The sequence below is a fragment of the Talpa occidentalis genome, unplaced genomic scaffold (assembly GCF_014898055.3).
Source record: "Talpa occidentalis isolate TD23 unplaced genomic scaffold, MPIMG_talOcc4v2.1 talOcc4.13, whole genome shotgun sequence".
NCBI lineage: Eukaryota > Metazoa > Chordata > Mammalia > Eulipotyphla > Talpidae > Talpa > Talpa occidentalis.
This window is the reverse complement of record NW_023601322.1, coordinates 1,164,678-1,181,220: the sequence shown is the minus strand read 5'-3', so window position 1 is coordinate 1,181,220 and position 16,543 is coordinate 1,164,678. Positions and strand designations below refer to the sequence as shown.

The window sequence follows — 16,543 nt, the reverse complement described above, 5'->3', positions numbered from 1 at the left end:
GTCAGGTGAGTCTGCTCGGAGCTCGCGGCGTGAGGGCAGCGCGAGGCTCAGCACACGGGAACAGCACATGGGACATGCACCTGCGGCCTCCAGCAGCTGACTCAAGGACCGGGGCCAAGGTCACAGGAGGAACCACTGCTGGCGTGGTTTCTGCACCATCACAGGGCCAGGCCGAGGGCTCCATCCAGGTCCCCCAACACGGGCTGGGCCTGAGCCTCTGAGAGCCCCCACTGGGCTGTGCCACCAGCCTGCCAGGGGATAGGGCACGGGGCCAAATGTCACGCTCTGGTCTCTGACCCTGCACTGCAGCAGGGCCAGGCAGGCCCACCCAGGGCCCACACGGGCTCCAGGGCCTGTCCTCGGCCTCGGAGCGTGCAGGCCATCACGCCGGGGCCCCCCTGGAAGGAGCAGGTGCCAGGACAGCCTGAGCCTCCGCTGCCCGGGAGCCTGGGAGGCCTGGGGACAGTGGCCGCAGGGCTTCGTCCTCAGCGTGAGGTGCCGCCTGGTTCTACCCCCACCCCGCCTGCACCAGAATGGGGCGCACAGGCCCCGGGTCAAGGGACCTCCCAAGACCGTAGGGTCAGGAAAGGTCATTTCCCAGAATGCTGAGCCCACACTGGGCTCCTCAAGAAGTGCAAACTCTGCCCTCCCTGGAAGGCACGATCTGCACCCGCTCACCCTCATCCTCCACGCAGAAGCGCACAGGACACACAGAGACTCGCCCCTGTGCCGCCGCCGGCCGCGCGGGCACACAGCCCGGCCACCACCTGCCCCAGGGCGGCCCCGCTCGCCACGCCCACCGAGCGTGCCTGCACACGGCCTGTGGCGTTGGGGCAAGTCCGGAGGGGCCACGCTCCCGCCCGCAGGACAGGGGCCCAAAGGAGCGACACACCGGCCCGGCTGCACGCGGGGGAGGAGCGGCTCCACCAGCCCGCGGGGACCCCGCAGAGTCCACCTGGGGTGTGACACAAAGAGGAAGGGGCTGAAACCGCTGTCGTGCGGAGGTGAACACAGCGGCCTCCTCCAGCCTCCGACCCGCGCCCCATCTGCCTCGGGGGACACTCTCGGAGGTGGTCACAGCGGCCACGCCAGGAGAGCTGGCCTCCGCGGTCTCCTCAAAGAGGCCTAATTGCACACATGGGCCTGAAGCCCGGGCCGGGCGTGACCCCCAGGGCCACCACCCTCGCCCCCGAGAGGCAACCCAGGGTCCTTCCCAGGTGGGACTGGACGCCACAGAGCAGTTCTGTTGCCATTCTGCCGTGCACGGGACGCCCACGGGGGTCAGGCCACCGGGATGGGCCAGGACAACCCCACGTGGGCGTCTCGGCCCCACGGGCAGCAGCGCCAGGCGGAGAGGGAGGAGTCAGCGGAGCCTCCCCCACCATGCAGTCCTCTGCGACCACCCATGGCTTTGGGCGAACGAGAGCTAGCCGGTGCCTCAGTTTCCTCGCTGATAAAACACAGGGGCAGCCAAACACCTCTCCGCTCCCCGCCACCTCGACAACCCAGACTGTCCAGTGTCGCGGGCAGAGAAGCACGCGTCTACCCAGGCGCAGTTCCGGGCCGTGCCCACGCGCAGTCAGTCCACCCCGGCGGCCGGGGTGTGGCGGCCGCTCCGGCAAATACCGTGTCTGAGGGCCTGGGATACCGCCAGCCCATGAGCACAGCCTCAGGTGGGCCGCCCCAGACGCAGACGCACAGCGGGTCCAGGTGCGAAGCCTCTGCCCACGCGGCTTGGGGCCAGCTCTGCTCCAAGAGGTGCCAAGACCGCGGGGTACCAGGTTGCCTGGTGAGCGCACCCCAGTCCTGCGGTGCAAACGAGGATCTGTGAGCATCCCCCTCCTACTCCAGTTATTCCCACCAAGTGGACGCAGCGGGGTCTGGGACAGTCTGGAACCACCGAGAGCTGCCGCGGCTCAGGTTTTCAAGCCCCCAGCAGGCACTGTCCGGACGCCCCTGCACTTAGCCCCCAGGCCAAGCAGCCTTCTCCCCGGGGGCACCCTGAGCTGCTGCCTGGGTCAGGGGCCCACGCCGGGGGAGCACCGGGCCTGCGGGCAGCGTCCTTGCGTCTCCCCATGACCAGCAGCCCATGCAGGTGAGACACGCGGCCTTGCCAAGCCCCATGTGCCCAGGGGGAGGCGCCCGCGCAGGACCAAGGGGGGGGGGCGCCCCTCCCCGCTCACGTTTACTTCCAGCAAGTCCTCCCGCTCCCATATAATAGGGGCCCCCCGCCCCCCACCCCAGCAGCCCAGGCCATAGGAGGGGCGCCATCTGATTGGCCCATTTTTGTTGTTCAATAAACAGCCAAACACTTGCAATGTCGAACAGCATCACCTAAAACTTGGGTTTTCCTATCAACAGAGTTGCGGAGCGTGGTCAGAGTCAGAGCCCAACAGATGGATCCCGTGCCCTGGGAGAGCCGGGCTGGGCGCGCAGGCGGCTGGCAGGAAGGGCAGCTGCCCCAGCTCTGCAGGGCGCTCAGGCCGGCCGCACCTAGGTGGGCCCTCCACGCCTCGCGGCTCCTTGGCACACAGTCCTCGCTGGCAAGACCCATGTCGTCCTCTCCCGGGAAGGCTCTCTCAGCGCCCGACTCCGTGGGCCTTTGGAATGCGGGTCTCCATGAACCCAAGTGCGCCTTCCCCACTGCTGATCCAGGTGGGCACCGGAAGCTCCGTGTTTCCCCAGGAAGTTTCCCCAGTCTCAGTTCCAGATCAAAAGTCTTAACTTGCGCTGGCGCCTGCCTCCTCGTCGGTCACATCACCTTCTCGAGCGAGGTCTTGGCCCTGCTGGCAACGCGCTCTGACCCCCGCCGTGTGCCCTCTGCCCTGGGCGATCCCAGGGGGTGAGGCGGCCCTGGCCAGGGTCTCCACAAAATAAAGGCGCCAGGACTTGCAGCTCTCCAAAGGGGCGGGAGGCGACACCGCTGAGAAACGTTTCTGGAAACAATTTCTTTCGATGACTCTAGTAATGAAAATTATTTCTAGATCCGAATCAGCAAATCCATTCCTGCATGGATTTTTTTGTCCAGCCAAAAAAATCTTTGGGTAAAACAGGGGCTTGCAGGACAGCCAGAGAAACCTGAGCTCGGGTCCCAGCTGCGCCACCAGAGCAGACGGCATGGTCACAGCGCGGCGGGCGTCTGCCTCTCTCGGCCTCCACGTGCCTAGCCAGCCGTGCCGGGGCCACTCCACGAGAAATTCAAGTCCCTCGGAGGCTGAAAGAGCCAGCAGGAAAGGCGGGACAGGCCAGCTGCTCCCGGGGCTGTCTGGACATTTTAGCCAAAAGCCACGGCGCGCTACGGATCACAACAGAGAACTCAGAACAGCGTGCGCTTCTCCAGACGGCGGCCTGGATGCCGTCGCTGGGTCTGCAGAGGAGCCTGGGGTGTGGACAGACGCCCCAGCCTGGTCTCTCCCCAGGAAACTGGGGAAACAACCCCCTGCTCCGTGCCCTGCAGGCCGGGCTGAGGAGGGAGCCGCCCTGGGGCAGCCCCGAGTGCGGGGCAAGTGGGAGCTGCGCTCTGTGCCGCCCTGTGGGCTCCGCTTCTCTGGGCTCCCGACGGCTTCGAGACTCTGGTCATTCTGTGGTCAGCGCGTTGGACTCAACCGTGCCAGACGATCTCGTGATAAAATCATCTGAAGCGGCAAATCTCTCAGGGAGACGTGACCACGCAGAGGAAGCCTGTGTCCCTCGCAAGCACAGGTGCTGCCGGTGAAGCTGGGGGAGGGAAACCGCGCCCTCGTTTACAGCGAGACCCACGCGCGGTTCCGGCATCTTGAGCTCTGAGTCCTCCGCACGCCACCGCCAAGGTGAGGCAAGGCCCTGAGCGCTTTCAAACACGGAAGATTTATCTTCAAAGGAAAAACAGACCCGGGGCTGAGCTAGTGTTCTGCCTCCCACGTGAAAGGCAGCTGTGGCGCTGGCGTGGGGCAGCAAAGCTACAGCTGTGGCTTTTTAAAAAAAGAAAAAGCAAGAATCATTTTCAGAAGCACTGCCCGGGGGCCACACTCGAATGCACCGGACTTGCCACAGCAGACTGTCCACGGCACCGGGACGCACCTCGACCGTGCGCGCCGACTGTCTGCTCTCCTGCCCCCCCTCGGCGCGGGGCCCAGCCCGGGCTCGGGGGCGGCCCCCCGGCGGTCACCCACTTCCGGCCGCGGCCGCGCGTGCGGGTGGCCGTCCGTCCGTGGGGTCAGGGGACAACCGTTCTCTACATTTTTTATTGACTCAACACACACTTGAGCGGAACAGACAGACGCGCACATCAGACACGGCGTCAGCCTTTAATAACTCAGCTCCGCTCCGCAGCCTCGGCGAAATCTCTAATGAGGAAGAAAGGACAGATTCGTGTTTGTTCTGAAGAACTGCACGGGGGGTTCTCGCCGCAGAAGGGAAGCAGCCCGGAGGAGCACTGGGCTCCGTCATTCTCCCTCTTCCAGGTGAGAGCAACACCCACGAGCCAGTTTCCACGGAGAGGGAAACGGACGCTGATAAAGGCGCACGTTGTGCCACTGCAACAGCACCTTCTCCTCGAAAAATTACCCCAAACCAAAAATGACGGAGAAAATATCAAAATGTCTCAAATGTATAAAAAGTAGAAAAAGGATGAAAACAAAGTTGGCCAAGCACCTTTAAATATTTACATAGCTGCGATTTGGAAAGCAATCTGTTCCAATTAGCCGCGTCGAAACCCCCAGGGCGGCTGGATCCAAGGAGATTAATTATAACCGCACACCAAGCCCAAGCGTCTCTCCTCGGCTCGCTGGCACAGGAGGGAGCAGAAGGGAGCGTGCATGCCGCCAATCTCCTCTCGTGTGTGCGCGCGCGCAGGCGAGCGGCGCATATGTGGGGTGGGGTTTGTTGTGTTCTCCTGTGTGTGCACCCATGTCTGTGTGTGCATGCCTGTGCGTGCAGGATGATGAGAACCAGTCCACATGGCACGTGACCGGAGGGGCCGACCTCACAGAGGTCCGTCGTGGGCTCATGCTGGGACCAGCAACTCGAGAAACCACAGGTGTCTGTTTACGAAACGCCCCGGGCCTGTGGCCACCAGGAGCAGAAGAGGCGCCAACAGCACGTGTGTGTGCCACAGCTGACATGCACGTACACAAGGGGTGCACAACTCCACAGGGCCGCCTGGGGCCGCCTGGGTGAGCCCCAACTTCCTGGGGTGGGACTACCTTGGGAAACCCTGGCCTGAGGATGACACACCACGTGGAGGTGACTAGGCCTGAGCTACCCAGCCTAGGGCGCCCGAGCACAAGCTATGTAGGCGCAGGGTTATCAGCCGTAGAGCTACCTGGGTCTGAGCTACCTGGCCGCAGGGCTACTGGGCCAGGGCCCCACGCCCATGGATTACCTGGGTGCCAACCTACTGGCTCTGGTGCTCCCGGAGCCCTGACTGCATGGGGCTGGGCTGCCTGGGCACAAGGCCACCCGGGCAGGGCCTGAGCCTTTAACTACCTGGGCATGGGGTACCTGGACGAGAGCTACCCCAGCACAAGGTTTCCTGGGTGCAGGGCTCCCTGGAGGGCCTGAGCCACCCAGCTTCAGCTTCAGGGGTACTGGGCCTGGGCCACCCCGGCTCAAGAACACCCGGAGTACCGGGCACGGGGCCACCTGAGCCCCGCCGGGCGCCAGTGCTCACCTGGTGCAGGGTCGGCCACGCCCTCCTCTCCGCTCTCCTCCGCGGCCTCATCGGCCAGGCCAGAGCCTGGGGAGTCGGCGGCCGCACAGGCCGAGCCCGGGCTGCTGGGCTGCGAGGCCGAGTCGCCCTCGCTGAGGGAGCCGCCCCGTGCGCGGGCGGCGCGGTCCCCGGGGCTGTGGCGCTCCAGGTCGCGGCGTGCGCGGCGGTGCACACGCGAGTGCAGCACCATCTGATGGTAGGTGCGGAAGATCTTGCCGCACTCGAAGCACTCGGACGACTTGCCGTGGCCGGCGGGCGCGGTGGCACGGCGGCTGGGGCGCGCCGACGGCCGGGGCTCCAGCGGCCCGGGCGCCAGGTCCCCGGGGGCGCCCGCCCTCTTGCGCGGGGGCCCCGGTGTGCCCGGCTCCGGCTCACGCTTGCGCTTCTCCTGGGTCACCAGTATGTACTCGCGCCGCTCCTTGTCAAAGGCCACGTCCCCGGCCAGCGCCTCGTCCCAGGCGCCGTACTTGAGGTACTCGGCCGGCTCGGCCACCTTGCCCCGCGTGGCCAGCTGCCAGGCCTGGTAGCTGCTGACCGGGTCCAGCTCGGCCACCCGCAGGCCGGCCTGACTGTGGGCAGGCACCGCCCCCGCCGGCCGCAGGTTCAGGCACTGGAGGAAGAGCTGCTGCGAGTCGGGGGCACCACCCTCGGCGCTCCGCGTGCCCCCCGCGCCCGGCGCCCGCGTCCGGCTGGCCTCCACGCGGCGGTGGATGGCGTTGTGGGCGTTCAAGCTGTCCAGGTTTGTAAACAGGTTCCCGCACTTGGTGCAGACTTCGTAGAGCGACAGGCCGGCCACGATGGTCTCCTCCTGCACCACGTTGTTGATGGTGGCGATGGGGTCCAGCTCGCTCCGCGGCTTGTTCTTGCTGCCCAGCCGCGGGCCGTGCGCCTTCATGTGGTTCTTCAGGAACCAGGGCTCCTTGAACCTGCGGCCGCAGATGTGGCAGCCGTGGTCGAAGGAGCCGCGGTGCTTCTTCATGTGGGCCTTGAGGAACCAGGTCTGGCTGAAGGCCTGGCCGCACACCTCACACGGGAACTCGCCGGGCGGCAGCTCGGGCTTGCCGTTCTCCACGCCCGGCTCGGCGCCGGGGGGGCCCTGCGCCGTGATGTGGTCCTTCTCGATGTGGCTCAGCAGCGACTCCTCCCTGAGCGTCACGTAGCTGCACAGCCGGCAGGCGAAGGGCTTGTGCGCCTGCTGCACGTGCCGCTCCAGCTCCTGCTTGCGCGGGAACTTGCTCTTGCAGAAGGAGCAGGGGGCCAGCGCCGCCTTGCCCTCCTCCGGGGCGCCCTCGGCCTCCTTCTTGCTGCTCCTCAGCAGGATCTTGCTGCCGTCCAGCGGCGCGGCCCCGTTCAGGATCTGGTTGCAGGCAGACGTGCTCTTGGTGGGGCTGGCGCAGCCATCCAGGCCCTCGGCCGCACGCGTCTCCCCCGCCTCCGGCTCGTGGCCCTGGGTCAGCGTCCCCGTGCGGTGGCTGCGGATGTGGATCTTCAGGTTGCCCTTCTGGGAAGCCCGGTGGTCGCAGTAGGGGCACTTGTAGGGCTTCTCCCCCGTGTGCTTGCGCATGTGCTGGGACAGCGAGCTCTGGAAGGGGAAGCTTTTCCCACAGATGCAGCAGCTGTGGCTCAGGGCCCTGTCCCCGTCCATGTCGGGGCTCCGGCCGGCCCGGGGGGGGCTGGGACCCCTCCGCAGCTCCACCTCTGCCTCCCGGTGGCGGTCCATGTCCAGGACGCAGGCTCGCCCGGCGAGGGCGGGCGCGGCTCTCGGTCACACAGGCCGGCCGGGGCCGCGTCTTATCTCTCCATTTTCAGAGGAGCCGTTGGCTTCGGCGGCAGAGGCCTGGGGCGGGGCCGCGTGGCTCCTACCTGGAGAGCATGGCTTCCGGCGGTGAGCACCTGAAACGGAGAAGACAGCAAGCTTAGGAAGGCAGCAGCCGCACCCCAGGCCCCCGTGTCCGCAGACCGAGACGGCGCGCCTCCCCAAAACTCATCAATCCAGTCCAATTTACAGAACAGGCTCCCGCCCAAATCCAAGCAGATGTGCCAACAGCTGCTTTCCTTTAAGAAGCCAACACTTAAACAATTATTACCATCGTCGTGTGCTGAATCATTAAAATAAATCACAGTAAGTGAGTGTGCACCAAAATAATTTTTCATCAAACAGATACCAAATCTTTTTTTTTTTTAAGATTTATCTATTTATACAAGAACTGGGGTACAGGACAGAGGTGCGGGAGGGTGAGAGGATTCACCAGAGACAGAGCAGGGGACAGAACAGGCAGACTGACGAAACACACCGCTGAAGGGAGCAGCGGGGAGACAGGGGAGGTCTGCCACACGATGTGGGTATCTCGCCGGCCGGCTGGGAATCAAACCCGCACTGCAGAGGCTGCGGACAGCTTCACAGCGCTGTGCTCAACCCGCCGCGCCACCGGGCAGGCCCCAGATACCAAATCTTTAAGGAACAATGATGAAGAGAGAGTTGAAAACAGTGTGAGACCTGGATTCCAGGACAAGGTGGCACCAGAAACTGAGACCAGACAGGGCGGGGGAGACCAGGAAGGCAGGCACCGGCGCATGGCAGGGATGAGGGTGCGCTGTCGTGCGTGTTGAGGCAGCGCTGTCACTGCAGCAGGCAGACGATCCAGCCCAAGGGAAGCCACGGCACACAGAAGCAGGACGCAGCGCCCCGGTGGCTCTGCCGTGAGCTGGCCACTGCAGGACTGGGCGGCGCTGTGCCACTGGGCACTTCTAGACCACTTCAAGAGCAAGGCCGGGCTGGCTCTGCCGGCCACCTCTTATGTAAACTTTAAACTGCAGCCTTAGGATGCCCATCCCGACCTGGCCCTGAGTCTCGGCACCCTAAACTCCGCTGCACGGCTGAGGCCCCCACCCTGGCCTGGAAGGCCAGCTTCCCACAGGGCCTCCCCGGGGGACAGCAGGGACACTGTGTCCTCACTCGCTGACAGGCCACCACCCAGTGCTCCTCCAGCCCAGGGCAGTTCACACCCTGCAAGGCGCAGCGGGTGCAGCACCGCGAGCCATCCACGTTGGCACCAAAGCCCACCTGACCCAGCCCACCAGGCGGCCCCAGGCAGGGCACCAAGAGCAGCAGGTGCAGCACACGGGGATTCCCTCCCGACTGCGGCAGGCGTAAGACACAGCCCCAGAGCCAACCTGAAAGGGCATGAGAGCCCGTCTTCAGGGCAGGGCTGTGAGGGCTGAAAGGGTGGGGAGCCCACGTCGGCTTCCGATGTCGGCTCCCCGGGGACCCCTGGGACGGGTCTAATGATCCTTCTCAGCCCGAAACAGAACTAACAGCGCTAAAGCTTCTGAGGCCCAGGTCTCCTGCGGGGGAGGCTCCTGCCTCCTCGGGCGGCTCTTCTGGCACCAGCCGACAGCCTCGGCACCAGCCATGCACGCTCGCGCGCGCAACACACCAGCAACACAGGCTCGCACCCTCACACCAGCGGCAGCTGGCGCGTCTGGCCTTGAAGCAGCAATGCCAGTGGCCGGCCCGCCTGCTGGGTGCTGTCCACCCGGCCGCTGTGTCCTCACAGGCAGCCAGACAAGCACTTGACAACAGAGCAGGTGGAAGGTGCCCCCGGGGGTCAGGAGGCTGAGCCAGCCACTTCCTGCCCCGCTTGACAGAGGGCGCAGACGCCAGCCACACAGCCTCTGGGAAGGCGGCATGGCCCCTCCCCCAGGGACCCCGCCAAGGGGGGTGACCCAGAATTCGGCTGGCCCTGAACAACCTGCTCTGACCTGCAGGGACACGTCTACGCACGTTTTCTTCAATGGATTTATCTGTCAGTAAGTAAGCGTGCATCAGGTCAGTGCACGTTCTCCCCCTCGTGGGTGGCTCCACGTTTCCTTTTCCCGGGCTCGCTGCCGCCGGAACCCAGCGCGTCAGGAACGGAACACCAGACCGTGCCCACCGGCGGCCGGTTACGGCAGAGTCGGCGGCAGGCTGCCCCGAGCCTCGCCAGAGGGGACTCAGGAGTCACACGCACGCGTCCGACTACATGGGGGTGGCCCTCCCCACACCGTCACAGCCCAGCTGTATGTTCACGCCTTCTGCTGAGGAAGCCCGTGCTGCGAGCGTCCCCAGTCGGAGAAGCAGCTTCTGCGAAGAGGCGGGAGTGGCCTGCACAGCTGCCCGGGAGTGTTCCCGCTCCAGGTGCAACACACCTGCCCCCGCAGGGCATGGTGGTGAGGCGAGGGGGCGCCCGAAGAGGGACCCCCAAGTCAGTGTGCAAACCCGGCGGCCTCTCTGAGGCCTGGCCCTGGCCGCGCGCGGGGGCTCCGCCCCGCTGCCTCGGTCTCGGCACCGTCTGGATTCCTGGATGTTGTCACGGTGGTTTTACGAGGTCAGCACATGGCGATCACCCTCCATGCCAGGGCTTCGTCCATCCCCCCAAAAATGTTACATTTGATCGAAAAAAGTGTGACACTTACACTGATACTAAAGTTAGTGGCCTAATCTGGGTCCAGAAATCTAACTGGCCCAAAGAATCATCCAGAAGTAAGTTTATAGGAAAAAACACAGAAACACTGGAAATTGGTGGCTCCGAGGACATTCGCAGACTCCAGCTGCCACCACAGCCCTCCGGGCCCAGCCGGTTGGGGGCCTTAGAGCACGGGCCTCGGGGGCCGCTTCCAGCCTGGGCGGCGTCTTCCCTGCAGGCCGGGGCCAGGCCAGGTGCAGGCCGGTGCGTGAGCGCAGCCCCACCCACAGCCCAGCGCCAGGCCTGCTGCACGGACACCCCCTTCTCACTGGGGAGCCTGGGAATGTCCCGCCGTCTAGTGGCAGCGTGGATGCTTAGATGGACGCTTAGAGATGCTGGAGGGTAAGTAAAGTGTCAGGCTTTTCTGCCCTCCCTCCATTAGGACTGAGGATGGATCCCTGCGGTCCTGCACGCACGCCTGATGGCGGCACCTGGAGCGGGGTGTGGCGGACGTAGGTGGGCGCACCTGGGCTAAGACCGGGCTTATAAGGGCGGCGTCACAGGGACGCCAGCAGAGCAAAAGGAGCAGAGAAACGGAGGCCACGAGAACGCCGGAGAGCCCAGGAAAAGCGAAGATACACCAGTCCAAGAGTGAGTGCGTCCTGGGGGTGGATGCGGTGTGTGGCTTGTGGCCAAGACCACAGCCAGAGAAGGCCGGGAAGCCTGACGGCTCCTGGCGTGTGATGGCAGGTGCCTGAGTGGTTCCCCCCTCGCATGAGCAGCGCCGTCGGCAGCAGAAGTGGTGGCTCATCTGCTGGTGCCAATCGTCGTCTTTTGCCACTAGGTTGGTGCCCTGCCTTGGACTTATTTGTGTTCTGTTGTATTTTGTTACATTCAGTTGTAGTTCATTTACTTTTGTGGGCGGCGGCTGCAGAATTCATATCCTGAGAGAAACACGTATATAAAATTGTATGTAACTTGTATATAGACTGTAGCAGAAAACCCTGAGAGGGTAGACTGGAGGGTAAGTAAAGTATCAGGCTTTTCTGCCCTCGGCCATCAGGATGGATGATGGACCCCTGAGGGCCTGAATGCACGCCTGATGGCGGGCACCTGTTTTAGGGTGTGGGCATGTGTAAGTGGGTACACCTGGGCTGAGGCTGGGCCTATAAGGGCGGCGTCACGGGGACACCAGCAGAGCAGAAACCAGAAAGAGTGGAACAGAGAAGCAGAGGCCACGAGAAACGCCGGAGAGCCCAGAAGAGCAAAGACTCGCCGGGGACTGGGAGGCCTGCCGGCCCCCCGTACCCCTCCCTACCTCTCCCTACCTGCCGTGTACCTGGTAAATCCCAATAAAACCCTGCAAAAGCCACCGAGGGCTCCAGGACTCCTTTACCCTTCTGCTTGGGTCATAGAGATCCTGCTCCGGCCCTCCCTGCCACTACAGACGCCGATTCCCCAGCACCAACCCTCACCTAAGACCGGACCTGCCGCCAGACACCTCAAAACTCGAGGACAGCGTCTTCATTCCTTACTCGGGCACAAGAAATTAGCTTCAAAGCCCCCCCTGAAGCCAACGGGCCTGCGGCTCTCGGGAAGCCAGGCCGCCACGCCCTGCCCGCAGCGAGCAGCCCTCACTCGGGCCCTGCCTCCTCTGCCAGCCCAGCCCTGCAGACACAGGCCATGCACGGCCGCCAAGCCCTGTGAGCGCAGCAGGCCACGTGTCCTTGGGAATCAGAGCCTCTGGAGGGGACGAGGACATGGAGAGCTGGAAAGACGTTTCACGGGACGGGCGACCTGGGCCCAGATGTGGTCACGGCATGGTCGTGCCAGCGCCAGGGCCTCCTGGACTTTCCTGCAAACCTTTAAAAAAAACAAAAAATCAAAAGGGATCCACTGCGCCTGGCTGCCCTCAGTGGCCAAACCTGCAGGTCTTTGCGATCACTGTCTGGCTGGAGGCCGACTCTGCTAAGACAGCGCCTCGAGGCTTTTGCCAAGAAGAGCAAGTTCTGGCCTCAGAACTTCCAACTTCAAACCCTGCACCCCAGGCGGCACCCCACTTTGGAGGCACGTGAAGGGGAGATAACGGCACCCACCCCACTGAGGGGTGGTCACAGTGCCCAGCGCAACCAGGCCAGGGGCACCCTTGCCAAAAGCCCCAGCAGGGACAGGTATCCCGTCCATGTGCAGGCCCCTAGTGGGGCAGGTCCCCCAAACATGGCAGGGGACACAGTCACACTGCTCGGCCCCTTCCAACCACACACCGCCCAGCACCGGCTGCTGCAGCTCTGCTCTCACCAACCGCGGCCCCAGCCCAGCGGGACCAGCACAGGAGGGCACAGAACGGCTCAGCAACATGACCGCACGGCCCGGCTGGGCAGGACAGGCGTCTAGGGGGTGCAGGCGCCTCAGCAGTGAGCAGGGAAAGCACAGCCATGCGGGAGCGTTTGCCCAGAGCAAGCCACAGTCCTGGATCACAAAGCCCAGGCTCTGACCGGGAATTTTCCAGACAAGACTGTCATTTAGTTGTTTATGCACAGAACAACTGATTGCGGTTTTTTTTCTGATTAGGGTTTTTTAAAAGATTTCCATGGATCTGCGTGCGTGGGTGTGCGTGGGTGTGCGTGGCTGTGCTGGGTGTGTCTCTAGAGCTGTCATGAATAGTTTGAGACGACTTGTTTAAAAAAAAGCCTTTCCTACTTTCAAAATACTTTCATTTGGAAAAAAAAATACCTAGGCAATCCAGACACATTTATTACAAACGGGAAAAAACTTCTTATTCAAGAAAGCAGAAGCGTGTGCTCATCCATAAAATGACCTCCACCGAGGCGGGGCGGGAGTCTGGAGAGAACGCACGGGAAGCCCTGGAAGGAAACTAGGGAGCGCAACTCTTCCACAGTAACGTGACCCCAGAGCGCCCGCCTGAACGCACACCGGCGAGGCGGCGCCCAGCCAGGGGCCCACGGACACGGCTGGCAGGCTGGCGTGCGGGGGACCCGGGGAGACCCGGGCTGCCGTCCACTCGGCACATGGGCCTGGCGCGCAGGCGTGTCCAGTACGCAGGTCTGTCTGGCACACAGTCTGTCTGTCTGCCTGTCTGGCACACAGTCTGTCCCCGCCAAGGGCGGGTTTGTTCTCCGCAGACAATGCGAGGGCTTCGCCGTCACACAGCAGCTGTACGCGCCGTGAATAAAATACATCATTAACATCCTGCGCTTATCTGCTGCGAGACAAGCAGCCTATTCTCCCAGCAACGGGGAGCAGTTCCTCTCCCCACTCGCCAGCCTGCCCGGACCAACAATTCTGGGCTCACAGTGCCCAGGCCAGGCCGGGCTGCCCATGAAGGGACATATTCACGGCAGGGCCTGAGACCCTGATGGCCAGGCCGCAGGCCGTGGGCTCCAACCAATCAATAATCCATTATGGGCACACTGCACGTCCACTCGGAGAAGAGAAATGAGTCAGAGGTGCCCAGAACCAGGGAAGCCACCAGAACCCCGGGGCAGGAAGGAGCCACCGCTGGGCCAGGCCCCTGGGAGTAGCCCAGGGCAGACCCAGCTCCCACCAAGTACCAGCTTTCAAGGTAAGTCCCACCTCAGAGCCCAAGTCCATTTTCCTAAAGGAAGGTGACCTTGAAGTTATTGATGCCCGCAGATGAATCACGGCCAGTGCACAAGTGGGGAGGCGTCCGTAGGTTTGCGAGGCAGCCTGGGTGAGCGCACCCCAAGTCAGGCTTCCGCCCCAGACCCGGGCCACAGCCACAGGGGCCAAGACCGGATGCCCTGGGGTGTTCTGCAAGCCACTCCTGTCACCAGGCTCTCACGTGTCTGCCAGACACCCCAGTAAGTGTCCAGCTCAGCAGGGGAGAGGAAGAAGGCACACGGGGACGCCTACTGACCTAAAGCTCATGCACCATTTTTCCAAAAGAAAACACAGGTGCATGTCGATGGCCATGCTGCCTCTCCGGGCTTCCACTGCCACAGAAGGACAGTGGTGGAGCCTGACGCCGGGCGTGGAGCGGATGGAGCAGCACTGCCACTACATTCAGAAAGTCCTCCCGTAACTGAGGATGTGGGGGCGCTCACCCCCCACCCCCCACTAATCCCATGTCCTGGGAGTCCCGAGCACTCCTGCAGACTGAGAAACGCCATCGCGTGAGAGAGCAGGGGCTTCCCCGTCACGGGACACCGGCTCCCCGCTGGTCCTCTGTCTGCTCCCCAAGATCAGCGCACGTTGCAGCCCCCTCCAAGCTCCTGCCACATCGATGACCAAGTGGTGACTGTATCAGCAATGCAGTCTTAAAAAAGTAAACTTCACAAAACTGAAAGGAAAAAATAATGCCCCAGGAGCCGAGCCTGGCTGCAGACACAGCGGCCGTCCAGCCCCGTCCGGCGGAGCCAGCTCCGTGGCCAGCCCCCTTCCTGCTCGAGGCCTGTGGGCTGGGCCCAGCCAGTTCCCCTCCAGCCCCACCACAGAGGCCGGGTGGGGATGTCCCGGAGGCTTTCCCAGCTCCAGGAGACACAGTAGCATCTCCCACCCCACACCCAGGCCCGCAAAGCCAGCATCTCGGGAAACGCCCAGACACTGAGCTTGCAGGTGGCGGAGAGCGGAGGGTGGGCGCGCCCGAGGCCCGAGACCGGTTCCGGGGGAGTGGACTCCAGCGGCTTGTGCGTCTGGGCTGAGCCCAAACTCAAAACCCCAGCTCAGAAGCTGATGCGCAGTGCTTCACTGTTCCTAGAAATCACAAATCACCAGCGTGAAAGCAGCGGCCCCGTCAGAAGCCCGCACCACGGAGACACAGCCCCGCCTCCAGGCAGACCTCCCGGAACCTCTACCAGCTGGCTGCAGAACACAGTTTAGCTGGAATCTGTCTCCACGAGGAGCTTGTATTTTATTCCATGTGATCCACCAGCAATGGCCACCTCTCCCCATAGCACCGGGCGGCCCTGCTGCCGCCTCTCCCGAAGCCAGCCCTGCTCCCTGCGCGGCGGGTGGCAGGAGCCCGCGAGCCCTTGGACCTCTGGGACCCAGACGCCCGCCACCGAGTGGAAGCCGGATCTGCCCCAAGAACACAGACATGACTGCGCACTCAGGGGCGAGTGTTATCCCCCCAAGGCGACACAGTCAGCGTCAGTCCCCTGAACCCCTTCATCAAGAGCACACGCTGAGTTGGGCCTCCCCGGTGGCGCAGCGGTTGAGCGCTGGGTTGCGAAGCTGCCCGCGGCCTCTGTGGTGCCGGTTCAATCCCCGGCTGCTCCCCGGCCACAGGAGGAGGGTCCCACATGGCGCGCAGACCTCTCCTGCCGCCCGCTGCTCCCCTCAGCAGTGTCCTTCGGTCCTTCTGCCTGCTCTGCTCCCCGCTCTGGCTCTGGTGAATTCTCTCACCCTCCCGCGCTTCTGACTGTACCCAGTGCTTGTATAAACAAAACAAACAAAGAAACAAACAAATAAATAAAAACATGCCTCTATAAAAAAAAAGCACACGCTGGGGTGGGGGCGCCTCACTAACCAAGTTTACTGAATTCTAAGCAACTGCTGACATTTTCTATAAAACCACACCCTGGGCTGAGTGTCCCGGGAGGTGAGCTGAAAGGCAAAGCTATCACGGCTGTTTGCTGCTACACCAGCGTCAATCGAGGCTTCAAGAACAGCAAAATCACAGGCGGGCAAATCCCCCCCCCCACCCTGCGCGAACCCCAGCAGGTGTGAAGAGCAGCAGCCTGCACCCCCAGGGCGTGGGGCTGCTCCCCCCACACACCACCTCCCCCAGGAGGCCCTCAGGGCTGCCCCCACAAGCAGGGCTGGGGAGCCTGAGATGACCCCCGCTGGCCCCGTCTCGCCTGCCTGTCTAGAAATGCACTTTCAAGCGCACTCAACACCACCTCGCCGCCCAGTCCACGCTTTCCAGCCACAGGACCATCCATCCTTCCCTCGCCAGGGATGTACGAGAAGACACCAGCTTGACCCCCATGATAAAGGAACTGTTCTCAGCTGAGGCAGCAGAACCCGCAGCTCACGCACCCTCAGGCGGTGCAGGGCACAGAGAAAGGCTCCAAGCCCCAGAGCCTGGCCCCTGCCTCTGGCCACGCAGGCGCCACGCGGCACACCTCGAGCTCCGAGCCCCTCGACTGCCCTCCTGGGCCCTGGGGCAAAGCTGTGGGACTGGAAATGTGGCACACAGTGGCAGCCAGGCTGAGTGACTCGGGGACAGTCCCGCCATGGGGAGCAGCGCTGCAGGCCACACCTGCATTCCAACACCAAGACCCCGGGGGTGACCCCCCCAGGCCCTCCGCTGGTGCTCGTCAGGTCTGTGCTGAAGCTGCAGGGTGGGGCGGGCATGCCCTGGGAGGGGAGGTCAGCACAGCTCACTCCAGCCCTCGTATCTGCCTTGAGGCCCTTGCAGCGCTGG

At 63.5% G+C, this 16,543-nt stretch overlaps 1 protein-coding gene across 1 annotated transcript in view; it reads right to left on the bottom strand.

Moving 5' to 3' along the window:
* The window catches only part of ZNF516 (zinc finger protein 516), a 52,889-nt gene that overhangs the window by 19,108 nt on the left and 17,238 nt on the right, over nt 1-16,543 (bottom strand). The window contains 1 exon segment of the mRNA XM_054693987.1: nt 5,651-7,582. Coding sequence (XP_054549962.1) covers nt 5,651-7,409 — 1,759 coding nt within the window. The 5' untranslated portion in view covers nt 7,410-7,582.